Genomic DNA, 21,899 nt, shown 5'->3' with positions numbered 1-21,899 from the left:
TTATGATGGATCATTCATTCATTCAACAAAATACACAGATTCATTCGTTCATTGAGATGTAGTCTCACTCTCTCACCCAGGCTAAAATGCAATGGTGTGATCTCAGCTCATGGCACTCCCCCTCCGGGGTTCAAGCAATTCTCCTGCCTTAGCCTTCTGAGTGGCTGAGACTACAAATGTCCACCATTACGCCCAGCTAATTTTTGTATTTTCAGTAGAGATGGGGTTTCACCCTGTTGGCCAGGCTGGGCTCAAACTCCTAACCTCAAGTCATCTGCCCACCTTGGCCTCCCAAAGTGCTGGGATTACAGGTGTGAGGCACTGTGCTTGGCCTCAACAAAATATTTAGAGATTAGAACTAATTTAGAGATATGCCCTTCAGGCCAAACTCTTAAAAAGTAGATTTAGAATGGTCACTACTGATTCCTACAAAAACTACAACAAAAACATTCCCAGAGAGTTTTTATGTTCTTTTCCCTCAAAAAACCTAGCAAAGGTTTTTTAGGTTTAAAAGATTTGTGGTGGACTAGAAAGAATATGCATTAGATTTAAAAGGTTTGTGGTGAACTAGGAAGAATACAAGCATGAGAATCACAAAGAAATTACAAGTATAGTTTTTTCATTAAAATGATTTCAATTGAGAATATTTTTCTAAAACAGTATATTTCCATAATTACAGTAAATACTAATTCTTACTGAATTGATATTTTATAGTAACATCCACTCAAACTTAACAGTAAGTGAAACCTACCTACTTTTGCCTGTAAAGCCATTTATTATTAGCTATTGTTTATTTACAGGGTGATCATTAATGTCCACTTTTTAACTGAGCAAAGAACTTTATGTGTATTTCCATGCATTTCCTTTTTGCAAAACAACATGATAAAGATGACAGTCTTATGAACTAAATGAGTTAAAAATAATAAAAATTTTTTTCTTTCTTTTTTTATACCCCACTCTGCTGGTAATAAACTTTATATTATACTGATAAAATGACACTTGAAAGGGTTGTTTTAAATTTTTTTCTTTTCCCATAGTTCGAATATTTCCATAAGTTTTACATTTCTGTTAACTTTACATTTGGGCTCAAGGGCCTTTGCATAAGCACATAAATAAAATTCAACTAATAAAATCTAATCTAGGCTGGGTGTTGTGGTTTATGCCTGTAATCCCACTGTTTGGGTGGCCAAGGTGGGAGGATTGCTGAGGCCAGGGGTTAGAGATCAGCCTGTACAACATGGTGAGGCCTGTCTCTGCAAAAAGTAAATTAGCCAGTGTGGTCGTACATACTGTAGTCTTAGCTACTTGGGAGGCTGAGGCTGGAGGATCATTTGAGCCCAGGAGTTTCAGATTGCGGTGAGCTATGATCAAGCCACTGTACTCCAGCCTGGGTGATAGTGTGAGACCCTAACCAAATAAATAAATTTAAAAAAAGATGAAGATAAAGTACAGCATATTTTGCTGTTATAAAATTTTCCATAGTGAATGAGCAGCATGGAACTATATATATATATTTAGCAAGTTTAAGTAAAGTTTAAAGACTGAACAGTCTTTAGTTTTCACTTGGACAAATCGCAACAACTTAACAGTTAAATCTTAGGCCAAACTAAGATAATCAAAGGGCTGTAAAACTAACTACAAATATTCCCAGTATACCCATCATACTAGCGATAAGATGGTCAAGATATAAACTCAAGAAATTTATGAATTTAAATCACTTTGCATATGAATATTGCCTTACAGGATATTTTAACTTTTTATTGATGTATTATATATTGAAAAGCACATAGATTTTAAGTACATAGCTCAATCAAGTTTTAGAAATTGAACACATCCATATTCGGCATTCAGAACAAGAAACAAAACATTACTAACATTCCATAAATATCCTAGATCCCCTTTCCAGTCACTATCATCCTCCCCATATTTAACCATTATCTCATAGCAGCAAAGATAAGTTTTCTGTTTCATTCAAATGTAATTATACACAATGAATTCCTTCACGTCTTATTTTCTCAACATTTCATTTGTCTGATCCATTTGTGTTGGTACATATAGTTGTAACCTGTTCATTCTGTTTGCTCTACTGTATTCTTTTGTATGAAAATATCACATTATTGATTTATCCATTCTCCTGCTGATGGGCAAGGTAGTTTCCACGTTTTTGGCTACCATAAACAGCACTGCTATTTGCCTTCTAGAAAATACAAGTACATATTTCTGCTGAGATGAACAATTTGGGCCAGAAGGCATGCATATGTTCTACATTAGTAGGTTATGTCAAATGGTTTTCCAAAATGGCTATATCAACTTATATGTCCAGCAGCACTGTGTGAGAGTTCCAGTTATTTTGTATCCTCACCAACCTGAGTATTTTTGTCTTTTTCATGTAAGATATTTTGGTAGGTGGATAGTGGTATTGCACTTGAGTTTTAATGTAAATTTCTCTGATAATTAATGAGGTTGAGTGCCTTTATATATGTTTATTAATCACCTGGACACCCTGTTTCATGTAGTACCTTAAATCTTTTGCTGTTTAAAAAACTGTCTTTTTCTTACCGAACTATAGATGTTTATATATTCAGAACATGAGGGTTTTGTTGGAAGTGTGTATTGCAAGTATTTTCTCATACTCTTAAAGGTGTCTTGATAGGCTGTGAGTGGTGACTCATACCTGTAATCCCAGCACTTTGGGAGGCTGAGGTGGGAAGATCACTTGAGGTCAGGAGTTTGAGACCAGCCTAGCCAATATGGTGAAACTTGACTCTATTTAAAAAAAATACAGCTCCTCCCACTGTCCAAGATGCTGAAAGGAAAGAAGGCCAAGGGGAAGAAGGTGGCTCTGGTCCCTGCTGTCGTGAAGCAGGAGACCAAGAGAGTGGTGAATCCCCTATTTGAGAAAGGGCCTAAGAATTTAGGACATCCAGCCCAAAGAGACCTCACTCACTTTCTGAAATGGCCCCCCTGTATCAGGTTGCAGCGGCAGAGAGCCATCCTCTATAAAGGGCTGAAAGTGCTTCCTGCAATTAACCAGTTCAATGTCCAGGCCCTGGACCGCCAAACAGCTACTCAGCTGCTTAAGCTGGCCCACAGGTACAGTACAGAGACAAAGTAAGAGAAGAAGCAGAGGCTGTTGGCCTGGGCCAAGAAGAAAGCTGCTGGCAAAGGGGACATCCCCACTAAAAGACCACCTGTCCTTCAAGCAGGAGTTAACACTGTCACCACCTTGGTGGAGAACAAGAAAGCTCAGCTGGTGGTGACTGCACAGCACGTGGATCCCATAGATCTGGTTGTCTTCTTGCCTGCCCTGTGTCATAAAATGGGGGTCCCTTAGATGCATTATCAAGGGGAAAGCAAGACTGGGATGTCTAGTCCACAGGAAGACGTGCATGACTGTCTTCTTCACACAGGTTAACTCGGAAGACAAAGGCGTTTTGGGTAAGCTGGTGGAAGCTATCGGGACCACTTGCAATGACTGATAGGATGAGATCTGCTGTCACTAGGGAGGCAATGTGCTGGGTCCCAAGTCTGTGGCTTGCATTGTCAACCCCGAAAAGGCAAAGACTAAATAACTTGCCACTAAACTGGGTTAAATATACATTGTTGAATTTTCTATACATAAAAAGAATTAAAATAATACAATTTTTCCTTAAAAAAAAATACAAAACTAGCTGGACATGGTGGCGTAATTCCAGTTACTCAGGAAGCTGAGGCAAGAAAATCACTTGAAACCAGGAGGCGGAGGCTGCAGTGAGCCGAGATCATACCACTGCACTCCAGCCTTGGTGACTGTCTCAAAATAAAAATAAAAATAAAAGGAAAATAAAAATAAAGGTGTCTTGATAAAGAGAAGTTCTTAATATGATTTATCTTTGTCTCCCATTAGAGTTAATACTTTATGCCTTGTTTAAAAAATCTACTTATAAAAAGGTGTTCTCTATTTTCTTCTAAAAGCTTTATTGTTTTTCACCTTTCATGTTCAGATGTATAATTCATCTAAAACTGATTTTTCTGAACGTTGTGAGGTAGGGGTCAGGCTAATTTTTTTTTTCCGCATGAATATCCAATTAATCCAGCACTATTCCTTGAAACATTATTCTTTGCGCACTGCATTGCCACTTTTGCCATAAGTCAAGCAACTAATTTGTGTAGTCTGTTTCTACATTCTCTTCCATTAATCTATCTTTGTACCACAATGTCTTAATTACGTAAGTCTTGATATTTCTTATTTTATGTGCTTTGAGCTTATTCTTTTTCTTCCTAATTATCTTGACTATTCCTTCCCCTTATTTCCACATATATTGTTTGTCAACTCCTATGAAAACTCAGATTTTTAACTATGCTGAATGTATAGCTCAATATGCAAAAGTGACATCTTCATTGTCTCCTATCCATGATTGTGTAATATCACTCCTCTTTAATTTCTGTAAGGTTTTTAAGTTGTCTTACTGAATTTTATTTTTTATTTTAAAAATTAAAAAAAAATTTTTGAGACAGGGTCTCACTCTGTGCCCAGGCTGGAATACAGTGGCATGATCTCAGCTCACTGCAGCCTCAACCTCCTGAGCTCAATTGATCCTCCCACTTTAGCCTCCCAAATAGCACCATCATGCCCTGCTTCTTTTTTTTTTTTTTTGGGTAGAGACAAAGTCTCATTATGTTTGCCCAGGCTGGTTTTGAACTCCTGGGCTCAAGCAATCCTCCTGCCTTGGCCTCCCAAAGTGCTGGGATTATAGGCATGAGCCACAGCACCCAGGCCTTTACTGAATTTTAATGTTAATTTTTAATTTTTTTTCATGAGAATACCCACAAGCTTGGGTTACCCAGGCTGCCCCTACCTTACTGAATTTTAAACTTACATAAATTAAAAAGTTATATATAAACTCCCCAAATCCTGTGACTTTAGCAAGGATGGAGTTCATCTACAGTAGAACAGAATAAGGTCAACACAGGGAGAAGCTAAGCGGAGAGACAGTCAACCCTATAATCCAGTCCCTGAATCAAGTCATTCCTGAGTCGGAATCTCCCTCTGACCTTTACTAAAGGTTTTCTCTTCCTCCCTAAACAGGAGTCAATACAGTCTCTGTTTTGATTATGTTAGCTTTATTGTTTTTATTATGATTTTTTGAGATGGAGTCTTGCTCTGTCACCCAGGTTGGAGTGCAATGGTGCCATCTTGGCTTACTGCAACCTCTACCTCCAGGCTTCAAGCAATTCTCCTATCTCAGCCTCCAGAGTAGCTGAGATTACAAGCACCCACCACCACACACCCAGCTGTTTTTTTTTTTTTTTTCTGTATTTTTAGTTGAGATGGGGTTTCACCATGTTGGCCAGGCTAGACTTGAACTCCTGATCTCAAATGATCTACCCACTTTGGTTTCCCAAAGTGCTGGCATTGTACAGGTGTGAGTGACCACCCACTGGCCAGATTAAGTTAACCAGTTGTTTTGCAGTTGCTTGTATTATAAAGAGTTAAAATGCAGATATTTGGGACACACTTTTAGAGAACTTCCTGACTACCTGGATATGAGAAGTGAGGTGAAAGGAGCCATGAATGATGTCCAAGTTTCCAGCTTAGGTAGTTAGGTGAAACATGGTATCAATCACCGAGGGGTGAAACTGGTGGTTGGGGGCTAGGAAAGATGACTACATACAGATTTGAACACGTTGATTTTCATTTGTGGTAGAGGACATTCAAATAAAGATGCCTAAGAGGCAACTAGAAATATGAGTTAAACCTGTTGAGATAATGGGCTGGAGATAATGGATATGGGACTCAGCAGATTGAAAATGAGGCAGTGGGAGCAGCACATAATATCGGTAGAGGATCTGGAATAAAATTCTGAAGACCACCAACATTTAAGGTCTTGGAAAAGAGACAGAGAAATGGCCAGCAGGAGGAAAACCACAAGACTTCATCTGGTAAACCTTACTACAAAGAATCAAAATTCATGTATTTTATTTTGATGCAGCTTCCCTACGTCTCAATGTTAAATTACTCTGAATAACGATACTCAATCTGTATCTTTATTCATGTTTTTTAAAGTTTGAGGATTTTCTGACAGCTTATATTCCTTTAAAGTACAATCAAATGTACTTCTTTCAAAATGTTAAGTTAAACATCTATAATCTTTTTGCCCAACAAGCTAAAAGCTTGAAGCTTACTCAAAACAAAACTGTTAAGAGAGGAGTTGGAGAGAAATGTGATGTTATTTAAGAGTATGGCAAATATTACACAGACTTTTTAAAGCCATTCTGTCACTCTGAATCTTTTTTTAAAAGTCTGACAGAGGGAGAAGTCCATTTCTGGCTCATGTAAACACAGCTTCAATGCATTTTACATTCTTTTCTTGCAACTTACAGCTTGATCCACACAGAGATCAACCCTTGTACTGGAAAGAGTTATAATGCAATTATAGCAATTATAAATGCTGTAGAATTTTCTAAAATCCTACAAACACAATTAAGACAAAAAAACTTATCATAAGCCCTTCAGTTACATCAGCCATATTCCTACTGTTGAATTTTTAATCTAGATTTCTAAAGCTTTAAAGATGGAATGAAATTATATATTTTATTAAATAAGAAAACCAAGGAGAGTGTTCAGTCTTAATTTCGAGATCAGACGTCCATCTACTCTGGCATTTCAGTACTATAATGCCATCTGAGATATTGAAATTGCTTCAAGTTGCTTGACTATTTTATCTTGCATAACTATATGTTAATACCTTAAGAATTATGACAAATCAGTAAATCTGCTGAATTTGGCCAGCAGATCTTCTCTCACAACTTAAGAATATATAGTTTCAATACCAATATAGTTCCAAATACCTGCAAAACAAATAACATACTCTAAAAGATAATAGTTAAGTTTCTAAAAAAATTTACCTTTATTTCTGCTCCTTTTGCTTTTTTCTGCCAATCCCAAACAGTAAGCATATGCTCATTGGAGTCGTCAATAACACATAAATGAACACCTGAATCCTAAAGAAAAGTCAATTAAAGGCATTTTGAAATTCACTGATAGGACTGACTTCCTAAGAAATACCATATTATTAAAACTGCTAACAGTAAGATAAACCAAAATCCTTTAAGTTCATTGCTCTTTGAAACATAATGAATATACTATTAAATTGTATTTTCCTCAAAAATATAAAGACTGTTTTAAAAAATATACTATTTAAATCCCATCATCCCTCCAGGCTGATTTTCACTTGCCATTCATCACTCCTATTATTCAGAGATAGTGACTCATTTTGAGGCTATCCTAGTCCCTTCTGCATCTTATGCTTCCTTCTTGCTGCCTGTATTATGGTATTTTTCCTTGAGATAGACAAGAAGAAATGTACATAATTTCATAACTTTGTTCCTCACTAAATTTTGACAGTTTGACAGAATAAGCTAAAATAAATGGCTATTTTAAAGTTTGCTGATTTCAGTTTTCCGTGAGATAAGTGACTTACATTAACATGAATAAACAATGTAAGTAAAATTATAATAAATTCCTTTTAATGTATTTTTCTGAAACCACTTTCATTCACGTATTTTAAGTCTTCTAGTTTAAGAAAAATAACTATAGATGATATTAAATGATTTTTTAAAATAGTAACATCTGTGAAATATGCTTTACAATGTTATGGAACAGAGAAATATTGTAGTTAAGAGTGAGAGGCAAAGGAAGGGCAGAGCTTACTCTCTTCTCCTCTTTATCTTTCTCTTAGCCTGAATTGGAATATTATCTGAATTAGAAAAGATAGAGTTATGAGACAATTCAAGATGGTCTTAACACTGTAACAATGGTTATCTACAACCTGACAACAGTTCCTGCTATAGAGATTAATGGGAGGAAAAAAAGTAGCAAAATTATTTCATTTATGTCCTTTTATCTCCTTTTCTAAATCTTTCTCCCAATTCCTAACTTGTTGGACCCTTGACATTCAGTGTCTTCAAGCTAGCAAAGTTCCTAAATTCACTAAAATTTATCTTTCTGCTCTAAAAGTGTCCTATCCTCCATGTACCACGAAACTCCCATAATCCAGAATACAGTTGCCAATGGCTAAAAACTGAAGAGATAATATAAATACATAACTGAGGTCCTGTAAAATCTAAAGAGGTATTTATCTTTTAAATTTAAAAAGTTTATCTCCTAAAATATAGAAGTTTGCCTGTATACTTTACAATTATAATGTCATATCATTCAAGAAAAAATCAGAATGTTTGAATGAGTAAGATCTTATTTTCCCCTCGGAAGAAAGCCTCAATACTTTGATAAGACTGCTAGGGAAAATTTTAAACCCATGTTGTCATTAACTCAAAACCAAGATAATTCATGACTTTAGGCAATACAAAGGTCTGATTGTTTCCACTGCTCCAATGTGACATCAAAAAAAGCCAATATTTGTACAGAATTGGCCAAGTTTCCTATGAATTTTTTAAATAAAATAGCTCTTTTCTATGATTCAAGCTGAGGGAAAAATACATTCTATTGCTTATCTGAAATTGTACTATGCTTTGTATATATTCCTCTAACCACTTCCTGCTACTACACGGGAGCTCTACCTCAAGGCAGCACAACTATAAGAATAATTAAGTAAAATATCTTGGATCCCAACTCAACCAAAGGACTTTAGCACTTTGGCTGAAATGCTAGCCACTTAGCAATAGTTAATGTTAGCAATAGTTAGCATCTCATCTCATTTTTCAATTCAGGATTATCACTTTATGGACATGTAAACACAAAACTGAGCTTAACTTCTTTTCTGCTTTGTTCAGCTTGCTTACTTCTCTAAAAATTGTTACTTACTGCTTTTGAAAAATCCAGGCATCCTACTCCACGCTCAAAAGTGCCAAGTCCAATAATCTGCAGTGTGGATAGAGTAACAGAATCCCACACTCTGACGTGGGGTTGTAGAGGCTGCAAAAACACAGTACAGCAGGGCTAACTGGACAGACAGGTGGTTGCAAATAAATACCAATAGTAGACAAAACTAAGTGTCATTTTAAAAATAGGAATGGATCAGCTTCTAATAAAAAATTACTAGATTCAGACATGCCCCCAAATGAATCCTCAGTTGGTATTTTCTTATGCTGTAAAAATAAAACAACAGCAGCAAATAACTTGTGCATTTACTATGTCACACATACTATTTGATGTATGACACATAATTCATTTAATCCTATAAGCTATAGATGCACTATTATAATTATTGTTTAACAGATGAGGAAATTAGAATACAGAGATTTAAATAACTTGACCAAAGTTATACTGCTATTAAAAGTTGGAGTCAGAATTGTCATTCAGACAAATTTGCTCTGCATACTTTGCTTTTAGTGTTACTAATCTTCATTCCTGGGAAAATAAGACTTTTTATCAATGTCTGATAAACTGCTAAACAGCCCTCAAATAGCATTTGAAACTGGAAGGGATCTTGGAAGTTATCCAGTAGAAACCTTCCACTCCTTTTCTTTAAAGAAACTGAAGCCTGAGAATGTTGTGAGTATAGTCATACATATGTTATTCAGTCACCGTTATATTCACTGTTGATCTCAGAAATAAGGTATTTGTTATACAAACCAACTGCATGATAGCAAATAATAACTGAAACTAAGTGATATCAGTTCTAGTCATATATAAAATCACGAGTTAGCCAAGCATGGTGGCACACACCTGTAGTCCAGCTACTCACTCAAGAGGCTGAGGCTGGAGGATCACTTGAGCCCAGGAGCTTGAGTCCAGCCTGGGCAAAGTGAGAATCCGCCCCTCTAACTAACTAAACTAACTAACTAACTAACTAACTAAGAAGCAACATCAACAGACTCATCAACTAGGGGAAACTGCAATACCTTTTGGCAGACACTGTTAAGTTATTTTATATAAAGAAAAATGTAATGCGTGTATCGGTCTTCCCATTTTTACAGTAAAGTTTTCTTATTTTAGAACACTTATTTTTCAGAAAAATTTTTTTATAAGTATGACTCTCTTTTGTCTTTTGAAGTGTTCTTACATCCTAACGTTTTCTTCTATGCTTATACCAGAAACTCCTCAGTAATTAAATTTTAGAATAATAAAACATGAGTTGTGGTTAAAATTACAATAGATTCCACTCTAATAGCAATGTCCCTAGGTACAGAATGCATAACACTATGCCACTCACCCTTCCATCTTTATCCACGCCAGCTATCTGTCCAGTTGCAATCCTAATTTTGTCAGGATGTATAGCAAGGCTAAAAAGCAGTATTAACAATAATTTTAAATACACGAAAGTTGAAACAGAATATCTTTGTATTGACATTTTTCAAATAAGCCGTTTTTAATCATTAGAAAACACATTTTTATCTGTTTTCTTTAGCAAATCAAACATCAAATATCTGAAGATTTCTGAATTTTCAGCTGTACTTTTTCTTTGTTAAGCTGCACAGATTAATGGAACACTAAATTCAAAGAAAATATTCATTTACAACTGTGGCATGCTAACAAACTGTTTTCATTGGTTCAAGTTCCTTTCTAGTCCATGCACACAGGTATACAAATCACATGACTTTATTATAGTGAAGATGCAATGCTTATACTTTAATAGATTAAAATTACACAGTGAGGTGCTGTCTAATTTTAATCTATTAAAGTATAAGCAATTTTTCCTTTTGCTACGTAATCCTCATACATGCTGACTTGAGAGCTCCTCCATCTTTTAGGCCGTTTCTACTTTTCAACAAAAGAAAACAGCAGTGAGTGCCTTCACACATAGTGGCTTCAGCCTTTTAATTAGTTCTTAATGCTAAATTATTGTGAGTCAAACTGGGGCAAGGAATTTTTAAATAGAAATGGGAAGTGGAATAGCATATGTGCCTAAATTACTCACAGTATGTATATGGACTAGCAAAATGTTTAAAAAGACATCTTTATGTCCATATCTAGACTCTTTCAACATCTTAAACTCAAATATAAATTTTTTTGTTTCTTGGTATGTATTGCCCATTATTTCCCTAAAGTACAGTATCAATTTAAATTGTCATAAAAATAAAATGTTCTGAAAGTTTTATTACTACTTCCCCATATTCAGAGTATCTTTTAAAATACTTCAATAATTTAATTGGTATAAAAAGTACCTTAATTTCTCAGATTACTAAGAAGGCTAGATTATATCAATGTGTTTCTCTAATTCCACTTGTTATTTAAATAGATTACATCTTGTATGAAGGTCAACTACATCAAAGGTAACTAAAAACCTAATATATTAACATTTTGCCATATTCAGATCTCTCTTCGTAAACAAATTCTTTAAAATTTCTGAATTAAGCCAGTACATTTTGCATGGTTCAAATATCAAAAGCTATAAAAGACATACTGAGAAAAGTCTCTTTCCCACCTGCCTCATCTGCTAAGATCTCACCAACATCACCCCATCCTCACCTCCTGCATCCCCTATCTGGTTATCACCATAGTTTCTTAAGAATTCTAGGAAATTCTTATGTGAAAGCCAGGATGAAGAGTTTTTATTAAAAACTTTTTTTATTATTAACCTCTTTTTTATTAAAATGAACACTGTGAACATTCTCTTGTTCTTAAATATTTGTACTTAAGAATATATCGGCTGGGCGTGGTGGCTCACGCCTGTAATCCCAGCACTTTGGGAGGCCGAGGCGGGTGGATCACGAGATCAAGAGATCGAGACCATCCTGGTCAACATGGTGAAACCCCGTCTCTACTAAAAATACAAAAAATTAGCTGGGCATGGTGGTGCGTGCCTGTAATCCCAGCTACTCAGGAGGCTGAGGCAGGAGAATTGCCTGAACCCAGGAGTTGGAGGTTGTGGTGAGCCGAGATCGCGCCACTGCACTCCAGCCTGGGTAGCAAGAGTGAAACTCCGTCTCAAAAAAAAGAATATATCAGAGGGATATTTACATATTAATACATAAAATGCTTCCTCATTCTTTACAGCGACACACACACAGTGACCTATAGGTACATTACAATCTCACTAGCAGTCCCTGACTGAAAAATATTTAGGCTGTTTCTAATTTTTATTATCACAAACGATGCTGCAGTAAATAGTTTTGTAAATACATTGTTCTGTGAGTGTAAAAGGCAGTATTTTAATCATCTCCAAAAGTTCAATATCGATATGGTATTCTAATAGTCATATATTAATTTTTTTCTAAAGATATAGGTGCCAGAATAGTACAGGAGTAAAGAAAAGCTTTTAAATGTTGGAAAACATCCAGTCTCAGTCCTTGGATTTATGGGGGGAAAGGGTTATAAATAAAAAAGTTGGAAAATATTAATAAAGTTAAATAAATAATTGTATTTAACTAAAAAGTATCAAAATACTTTAAAAGTATGCCTAAGTATTTAAAAGCTCTCACATCTGTAGTCTGACATCCTATGGCATACTTATGATCCTTATTCATTCATGATTTCTTTCTTCCCAAGAATAAAGCTTGAAGTCTAAAATTTATCTATATAGGACAAATCCTCAATAAATATCAAGTAAACAACAACTTACAGAAACCCAGAATGCCCAGTCTGTCCCATATATATTTCATACTACAGCCCAGAGAAGAGAAAGACTGTAAGCCTTCTGAGAAAGCAGAAGACGTTACCATCATGACTTATGGAGGATCTGTTTTGTTGCTGCTGATACCACACCATGATTTTGGAGGCCTGTAAGTTCTTTTTTCTTTCTAAAATATATTCTATAGATGACCCATAATATCTTTACATTCTGAGCTTTCCACAAGAAATCATTTTCAATAAAAGTCAAATTTAAAAGACAAAATGAGGGCCTGAAAGAATGAAATGAACCAATGTTAAATGATACCAACCATTTCACACAGTCTGTATGACCCAGGTAGTGTCGTTGAGTTCTCTCCTCATAGTTAAATAGTACTACTACTGATGCAATGAAATAAACTATTTCCCCGGTCGGAAGAAGGTAAACATTAGCTCTACAGTCCTTTCCTCGATAACCATATCTTAAAAGAAAAGTCAAGGTTTAAATAAATACAATTTTCATGGTGTTAAATTTTTCATGGATAGTTAAGAAATTAGGAAGGTACAATGAAGAGGACTGAACTAGAAAACTCATGTCCTGGACGGGCAGAGTGGCTCACACCTATAATTCTAGCCCTTCAGGAGGCCAAGGTGGGAGGATCACTTCAGCCCAAGAGTTCAAGACTAGTGTGGGCTATAGTGAGACCCCCATCTAGACAGAAAAATTTAAAAACTAGCCAGGCATGGTGGCCTGTGCCTGTAGTCCCAGCTACTTGGGAGGCTGAGGTAGGAGAATCACTTGAGCCCAGGAGGCCAAGGCTGCAGTGAGCAATGATAGTGCCACTGCACTCTAGCCTAGGCCACCTACCTTCAAAAAAAGGGAAACTCATATCCTGCCATTATTCCTAGTGCAACCTAAGTCTTTCAGTATGTTTAAGACTTAGTTTCCTTATTTATCAGACAAATATATATTGAGATCCTAATGTGTATCAGGAACAATGATGAACATTCAGTTCTGAACAACAATAAAAAAAAAGGTAGTGCCTATGTCTCTGGAGCTTATCCTCTGGCAAAGAAAACAGAAATAATCACCAAATATAAGATTACAAATCGTGGAAAGAAAAATAACAGGCTGCTAGGAAAAAGCATAAATGGAAGACCTAATTTAGACGGAGAGAGAAAGAAAGAGCGAAGGGAGGGAGCAAAAGAAGGCCTATCTGGGAAAGGGATATTTATGCCAGACCTAAATGATGAATAAGGAATAGCCACGAGCAGTTTGGTAAGCAGAATGTTTGTTAAAAATATATTGTACAGAATTAAAGGATTGGTGAGTATTTCTGAGCTGTTATCTGCCTAAGGAGGTATTGAATAATTCAAGGAACGTGGGAGGAAGTGCAGGAGAATGAAGGCAGACAATGAAGTTCAAACTACTACCTCTTTTTGATTCACTGAGTTTCTTGAAGGTTCTAAGACAAGAGAAAATTTCTAGGTGAAATTAGGAAAGCTCTCCTTTAACAATCATTATAAAAAGTCTGGCTGAAAAGTTAATTCTGGAATTAGAATCAGCCTTGTTAATTTGAGGTTACAAAATGCTTAACTGATGTTTTCTTATTGAATTCCTACAACAGCCCCTGTGAGGTATGGGTTATTAACCCCTTTTATAAGAAAAGAAAGCTAGATTAGGTAAACTAATTTGTCAAACTAGAGACAAAGCAAACGAATTTGCTATTATGGTAGAGAAGGATACGCCCACTCCAATTTGAGCTTCTCAGGAGGCAGTTCTGTTCTAATGTCATCATAGTTGTCAACATCAGAAGGAATGAACATGGTAATTGGTCGACCTCGCATAAACATTTTAATATATTCTCCCTCTGTTGAAACACAATACAAAAGTTAAAGTCATATGTATTTTCTATACAGTCATATAAAAGTGGATTATTAATGTGATACAATAAAAACAAGACTAAAATGACTACTTCAAAGGTTTGGTCTCATTATATATAATTGTTTTTGTTATATAGTTGTCCTGATATCCTGATTTCAGGAACACCTTCCTCAGATACCAAAATCCAAGGATGCTCAATTTCCTGATATAAAATGGTACAGTATTTGCAAATAACCTGTATATTTTCAGTCATCTCTAGATTACTCATAATATGATGTGAATACTATGTAAATAATTATACTATATTTTCTAGAAAATAATTACAAAAGTCTGTATATATTTAGTACAGTAGAAAACTGTTTCCCCAAATATTTTCAATCCATGGTTGGCTCAATCTGTGGATGGAAAACCCAAGGATATAGAGGGCCAACTACATTATACAGCATATAGAAAACAAAGTGATACTATAAAGTCCTAGTCCAACATATTGTAGGGGAAAAAAAGCAATGTCCAGTACCTTAACAGAGAATAATTTTTTTATAATTAAAATATATTTTATCTAAGTTGACACATTTCTACAAGAAGGTCAGGAAGGCTGAGTAGAAAAACACAAAACAAAATTTTGTGACAGCAGTTTTTCTACCTAACACTTGAAGAGTGAAGATTATCTGGATAGACAACAACCATGTTTACGACACTACTGGCTGAAACTACTGATGTTAAATGGTGCAAGTTTTTCTTATGCCAAGGAAATAACAATAAAAAGGCCACCTACAGAATGGGAGAAAATATTTGCAAGCCAACAGATATATTAAAAATTGTTCAATATCACTAATCATCAGAGAAGTGCAAATCATAATCACAATGAGATATTACCTTATACCTGCCAGGATGGATATTAAAAAGATAACAAGTGTTGATGAGGATATAAACAAATTAGAACCCTTGTACACTAGTGGTAGGAATGCAAAATGGTATAGTCACCATGGAAAACAGGATGAAGGTTCCTCAGAAAGTTAAAAATACAACTACCATATGATGCTGCAATCTTACTACAGGGTATTTTCCAGAACTGAAATCGGAATCTTGAAGAGATGTCAGTATTCAGGTTCACAGCACCACTATTCACAATAGCCAAGATGTGGAAACAACCTAAACTCAACTCAATAATGAAAATGTGTGTGTGTGTATTATATATACACATTATATATATAATATATACACACATTCATATATATGAATATATTATATATATGAATAGAATTATATATAATATATATTACATAATATATATATTATTATATGTAATTCTATATATAGATGAACCTTGAGGACATTATGCTAAGTGAAATAAGCCAATCAAAGAAGACAAAGTACTGCATGATTCCATTTATACAGTATGTCTAAAACTGTCAAATTCATGGAATCAGAGTAGAATGGTGGTTATCAGGGGCTGGAGGAGGGGGAAATGAGGAGTTACTAATTAACAGACAAAGTTTCAGTCAAGCTCAAGCAAGATGAATAAAGAGAGATATGCTGTACAATATTGTGCCTATAGTCAACAATGTGTTGTACACCTAAAAATTTTGTTAAGAGAGTATCTTGTATTAAGTGTTCTTGCAATAATAAAAAACAAAAACACGACCTCAAGATTTCACATGTAATGCTTTTTGAGATTTTCAAGACAATGCTAAGAAACGGTTTTCTTATTAGCAGCATAGGTATCTTGTATTTACATTAACCAATAGGTGTTTGTAAGATCTGCAACAGTCTAAAACTGTTAAGAAATACAAGTCTAGAATCAAATCAATATTATACATCTTTTACAAAAGGAAGTACTTCACTTAACAGATGGAATTTTTTTTTTTTTTTGAGATGGAGTCTCGCCTTGCCACCCAGGCTGGAATGCAGTCTCCCGAGCTCAGCTCACTGCAACCTCTGCCTCCCAAGTTCAAGCGATTCTCCCTACTCAGCCTCCCGAGTGGCTGGGATTACAGGCATGCACCGCCACAGCTGGCTCATTTGTATATTTTTAGTAGACACGGGGTTTCACCATATTGGCCAGGTTGGACTCAAACTCCTGACCTGAAGTGATCTGCTCCCCTTGGCCTCCCAAAATGCTGAGATTACTGTGAGCCACTGTGCCTGGCCGCAATTGTTTCTTAGTCCTTTGAAAACAAACAAAACACACAAAAAAACCCACTTATTCCTCCCTCTAGCATCCCAGTGACCTACATATAGACAGGTTTAATAAATATTGATGGTGATTGTGAAATAGTTACAAAAGGACCTAAAGGAGAGACAAGGACTTAATATAAATACATAGGAAATGTGTAGCACTTGCGAACTTGTCTGGCATGATAGGAAAGTAGCATCAGAACCAGACTGAAAATGTGATCATCAACCAGAGGCTGATAAAACCTTAGGATCTCTAATAATGACTTAAACTACATAAGGAGAAGAGTATGTAACAATGCAGTAGTTTATATAATGCAAACCATGAAGAGAAAGGAAAGATAAATTACTTCTTGAATGTCTGCCAAGTATTTCTTCAGTCAGATTGAAAGTCTGTTCTTGGGACGGGCATGGTGGCTCATGCCTGTAATCCTTGGGAGGCCAAGGTGGGCAGATCACAAGGTCAGGAGATCGAGACCAGTCTCGCCAACATGATGAAAACCTGTCTGTACTAAATATACAAAAGTTAGCCAGGTGTGGAGGTACATGCCTATAATCCCAGCTACTCGGGTAGGCAGAGGTTGCAGTGAGCTGAGATCATGCCACTGCACTCCAGCCTTTCCAGCCTGAGTGACAGAGCAAGACCCTGCCTCAAAAAAAAAAAAAAAGAAAAGAAAAAAAAAAGAGTTGCTCTTGTTATGGGTGAGAAGTTCAGGTTATTTTTATTATTATTACTCACAGTGTGGTTGGCCTCAGAGTTTGATCTAAGAACAGGCTAAGGCCTCCCACACTACGGTTTTAATACCACATGATGTATGTTTTCATTAGTTCTGAATCTAAGAGTGGGCTCTCCTTCCTGATGATTTTTAGCACAGCTGAAATTTGATAACAAAATGATTACCAGCTGTAAATATCCCCTATTTCTGCGGTCATCCTGAGCTGTGTTTCCTTGTCCTTATTTGTATAATTTACTCTCATAGGTGTCAACTTGTTATATAATTTTCCCTCTAGTTTTTAGGATTACACACTTTTTGAAGGCAGATATCTCATCCTTTGGAATTTATTCCAGGATCTTTGGTCAGAGGTGTAAATCATGAATGCTTTCTGAATGAAAAAGCATTTAATAGATGCTTCTATCACCACTAAGAAAGGAATGTAGGCACAGCAAATGGGGAAGGTTAGTGATAGTATCTAGGAAGAAAAAAAATGCCCTCCTTTTGGAACAGGCAAGCTCAGAACACCATATTAGTTATCAACTGTCAAGCAGCATAAGAAACCAAGTAGATCTAGTGCTTCTAACTTTTCTTTTCTTTTTTTTTTTTTTTTTGAGACAGAGTTTCACTCTTGTTGTCCAGGCTGGAGTGCAATGGTGCAATCTCAGCTCACCACAATTTTGTATTTTTAGTAGAGACAGCATTTCTCCAAGTTGGTCAGGCTGGTCTTGAACTCCTGACCTCAGGTGATCAGCCCGCCTTAGCCTCCCAAAGTGCTGGGATTACAGGCATAAGCCACTACACCTGGCCAACTTTTCTAATGCGATATAAAAATGGCAATGCATACTAGGATGGCAATGCTTTCACTACCTGTAAATTGGTCACATGTTAGAGATCAAGTATATAACCTAAGTACTTCAAACAATTTCTGGCAATACATTATAGTGAAAAGGCCATGAACTTTGGAAAAGACTATGACTTGAATCTCAGCTTCACACTTTTTTAGCTGCAAGACTAAAAAAGTTTTCTTTTTCTCAATACATAAAGTGATAATACTACTTACTGTTTGGAATTATAAATGATTAAATATCACACTGTAAAGCATAATGTGAGGTTCTTGACAAATATTTATCCTTTTGCCATTGAAAGGGATTTATGGCCACTCTAAACACTGTTTAGCAATTGCTTGTGATTTAGTACACTATAGTATCTCTTCATAAGCTTTAAAGTGACTGTCCACAGAACAGCAAGTTTAAGCAAATAAATCAGAATTCTTCTGATTCTTCTAGACCCCCAAAACTGGAATTTCAGTTTTATATTTAACTGAAAGGTAGGAGAGTGTGATGCTACCTAATTTCTGCAAACAGAAAATTAAAGACTGTTTGAGCCTTTTCTCCAATACTGCCAGGCTCAACTTCCCCAAACCAGAGTTAAAGAACAGAAGGACAACCAAAATGCTAGAAATATTAACTATAATTTTATGGTATAAAGTGACAAGGATCATTTTTGGAAGGCTAAAATCTTTTCTTAAGGTTCTTTATCCAAACAAAAGATTTCAAGTCTCAGTTAATGATCCAGTTATTTTGTAGTTATAAGCCAATATTTTAAAATTTCAATGAAACAAGAAAATCTGTAAGGATGTTTGTATTTTGCCCCCTTTCAATGATCCAGCTGTAAAAATAAATCAAAAATGTAAATACCCAAATAAAAAAAATTAAAAGAGAATTTAGAAGGATATAATGTAACTCTCTTATTTCGCAGATTAAAAAGATTCCTAGTTCCAGTACTTGTTAAACATTAGTAGTTTACTAACTAGCATAAAACTTGGGTCTGAAAAATCTGACCAAGTACTATTATAAATGCTACCTTAATTTTTTTCTTCTATAGGCAGAGTTCTATTGACTGATAACATTTCCTGAATTTTTAATTACACAGTGGGGTGGGGGTGAGGGGTGCACAGTGTAAAAGCTATGAACCTAACTCTTAGGAGCTTAGATCAGAGACATAACCATGTCTTGAGCACCTGTTAATCAACTCTTATGCTAATTACAGTAGTAAGCCAACTTACAGTTACCCTCCTTTTTGAATCTAAACCTCCTTTAATCAGATTTCTTTTGTTGTTTTGTTTACAACTCTGATTGTCATAAAATTAATTGAAAATACCTGATATAAGAGTCTGCTTAAGCATTTTAGATAATTTTTGCTGCTTGAAAAAGGCTTTCTTTGGGATAAGACAGAAAAGAAATCTACTTCAACAATATGAGACACATAAAACTACTAAAAGACTCACTATACTGCTTAAAACTTTTCTGTAGGCAAAATATGGTTTTATTTAAAAAATTCCAACTCACTGGCCAGGCGTGGTAGCTCATGCCTGTAATCCTAGGTCGAGGCAGGCTCATCACCTGAGGTTGGGAGTTCGAGGCCAGCCTGGTCAACATGGTGAAACCCCATCTCTACTAAAAATACAAAATTAGCTAGGCACATGCCTATATAATCCCAGCTACTCGGGAGGCTGAGGCAGGAGAATCGCTTGAACCCGGAAGTTGCAAACAGCTGAGATCCCACCATTGCTCTCCAGCCTGGGCAACAAGATCAAAACTCCACCTCAAAAAAAAAAAAAAATCCAACTCACTTATATCCTCAGGAAAAATTATTTTAAGCACTAAATGAAAAAGCTTTCAATTTTATATGAATATACCAAGTTGTACTTAATTTTTTAAAAATAAGGACTTTGAAAAGGAAACTTCAGATATCAAAATATTTATCTCCCTGACTCTGCTTTCTCAATTAACTATAGTAGAGAGGGAATCAGGAGGCCTCAGCAGAACATTAAAATCCTGTATATAAAAATTCTGATTAAATAGGATTAATGAGAAGCTTCAACTATAATGTGTTATTTCTTAAAGCAAAGAAACAAAAAACCCTGAATCAAAGCAAACCGTGAAGATCTGAAAAATCTGGGTGGTCAGTATATGGGTGCTCAATATATTATTTGAATATATTTTTTAGAAAGATTAAAATAGTTTACAATCTTTAAAAAGTTTAAAAAGCATTATTGAAGGAAAACAATAGAATATTTTTGGTGAAACTGTTCTTTAGAGAACCAACTGTGAGTATAGTTCAGGGAGGTGGCACGTGATTTACTATGCCTTTTCCCTGCATTCTTGGTATATGTCACTGATCAACTGCAACTCCTTCTGGCTATACCTAATCACAAATTTTAGAATTCTTTTCAAAGTGCTTTTGGAAAACAGTAACAATTAATGGAGTTAGAAATATGATATAGAATATAACTGCCATTTCTGGACAGGACAGATTTTTTGAGATGGAGTCTCAGTCTACTGCCCAGGCTGGAGTGCAGTGGCATGATCTCAGCTCACCGCAACCTCTGCCTCCCAGGTTCAAGTGATTCTCCTGCCTCAGCTTCCCAGGTAGCTGAGGACAACAGGTAGGTGCCACTACGCCTGGCTAATTTTTGTATTTTTGTAGAGACAGGGTTTTGCCATGTTGGCCAGGCTGGTCTCGAACTCCTTACCTTAGGTGATCTGCCCACCTTGGCTTCCTAAACTGCTGGGATTACAAACGTGAGCCACTATGCCCAGCCTGGACAGGACAGATTTCTAACTGTGATAATATTTCCCTCAGTTAACTGGCATGCTTGAAGACTGAACAATTTCTGGTTAATTACATTTTCTAGTTTAGGTTTTTAAAAAGTTATGTGTATGGCAAAAATACAAATAATTTTAATGAAAAGACTTTAACTACAATAAGTATGTATAAGTTTAGGACATTCTCTAATGAAGTCATATACTCGACATGCAGAGAAGGCAATTGGGGCTTTTTTCTTAGCTGAAAATAAAGGGGATGTCAAGAACATGTTCTTAGAAGTTGGGATAGTTTCTATTTAAAAAAATTGGATAGCCTTCAAACATATTTTAATCTAGAAGACTGCTACTAACCAAAACATTATGAAATTAGAGCTTTGCTTTACAAGGCTTTAACAAAAAATCTCCAACAGAGAAAAGGTCCTTTTTTTGGTCTCCTTTTAAAATACAGATGGCGAGATCAGCAGCCTGGCAGGCCTGCTGTCCTTAGCAGCACCTTCTCTCCCTTCTTAAAAATAAATAAATAGATAGATAGATAGATAGATAGATAGACAGATAGAGAGTACTTGGACAAAGCCCAGATGTGCGGATCCAAGTTATGTTTATACAGGTTATTAAAAGGGGCAGTATGTAAATTTTAGAACTAGCCAGGCGCAGTGGCTCACGCCTGTAATCCCAGCACTTTGGGAAGCTGAAGTGGGCAGATCACTTGAGCCCAGGAGTTCAATAGCCTGAGCAACATGGCGAAACCTTGTCTCCACAAAAAATACAAAACTAGCTGGGCACAGTGGCACATTCCTGCAGTCCCAGCTACTCTGGGGGCTGAGGTGGGAAGATCAATTGAAACTGGGAGGTCGAGGCTACAGTGAGCTGTGATCACTCCACAGCATCCCAGCCTGGGCAACAGAGTGAGACCCTATCTCAAAAACAAAAAAGAAAATAAATAAGTTTTAGAATTAAGTATGTATCTCCATTGGAAATGCATTGGTTTCCTGTCCTTTCTGCTTATCCATACTCAACAAAAAGAC

The 21,899-nt window shown here is 36.0% G+C and overlaps 1 protein-coding gene across 4 annotated transcripts in view; it reads right to left on the bottom strand.

The window, feature by feature from the left end:
• Positions 1-21,899, bottom strand: part of EML4 (EMAP like 4) — a 157,660-nt gene that overhangs the window by 32,592 nt on the left and 103,169 nt on the right. For all 4 annotated transcript variants that reach the window (XM_032239408.1, XM_032239410.1, XM_032239409.1 and 1 more), the window contains 5 exons: positions 14,238-14,361; positions 12,823-12,972; positions 10,155-10,224; positions 8,804-8,914; positions 6,889-6,984 (listed from right to left, as the gene is read on the bottom strand). In XM_032239408.1, coding sequence (XP_032095299.1) covers positions 6,889-6,984; positions 8,804-8,914; positions 10,155-10,224; positions 12,823-12,972; positions 14,238-14,361 — 551 coding nt within the window. The remainder of the gene's footprint in view (positions 1-6,888; positions 6,985-8,803; positions 8,915-10,154; positions 10,225-12,822; positions 12,973-14,237; positions 14,362-21,899) is intronic.

Source organism: Sapajus apella, unplaced genomic scaffold (assembly GCF_009761245.1).
Source record: "Sapajus apella isolate SASKATOON/1434 unplaced genomic scaffold, GSC_monkey_1.0 scaffold44, whole genome shotgun sequence".
Taxonomy (NCBI): Eukaryota; Metazoa; Chordata; class Mammalia; order Primates; family Cebidae; genus Sapajus; species Sapajus apella.
The sequence above is the reverse complement of the archived record's forward strand: the minus strand, read 5'-3'. Positions and strand labels throughout refer to the sequence as shown.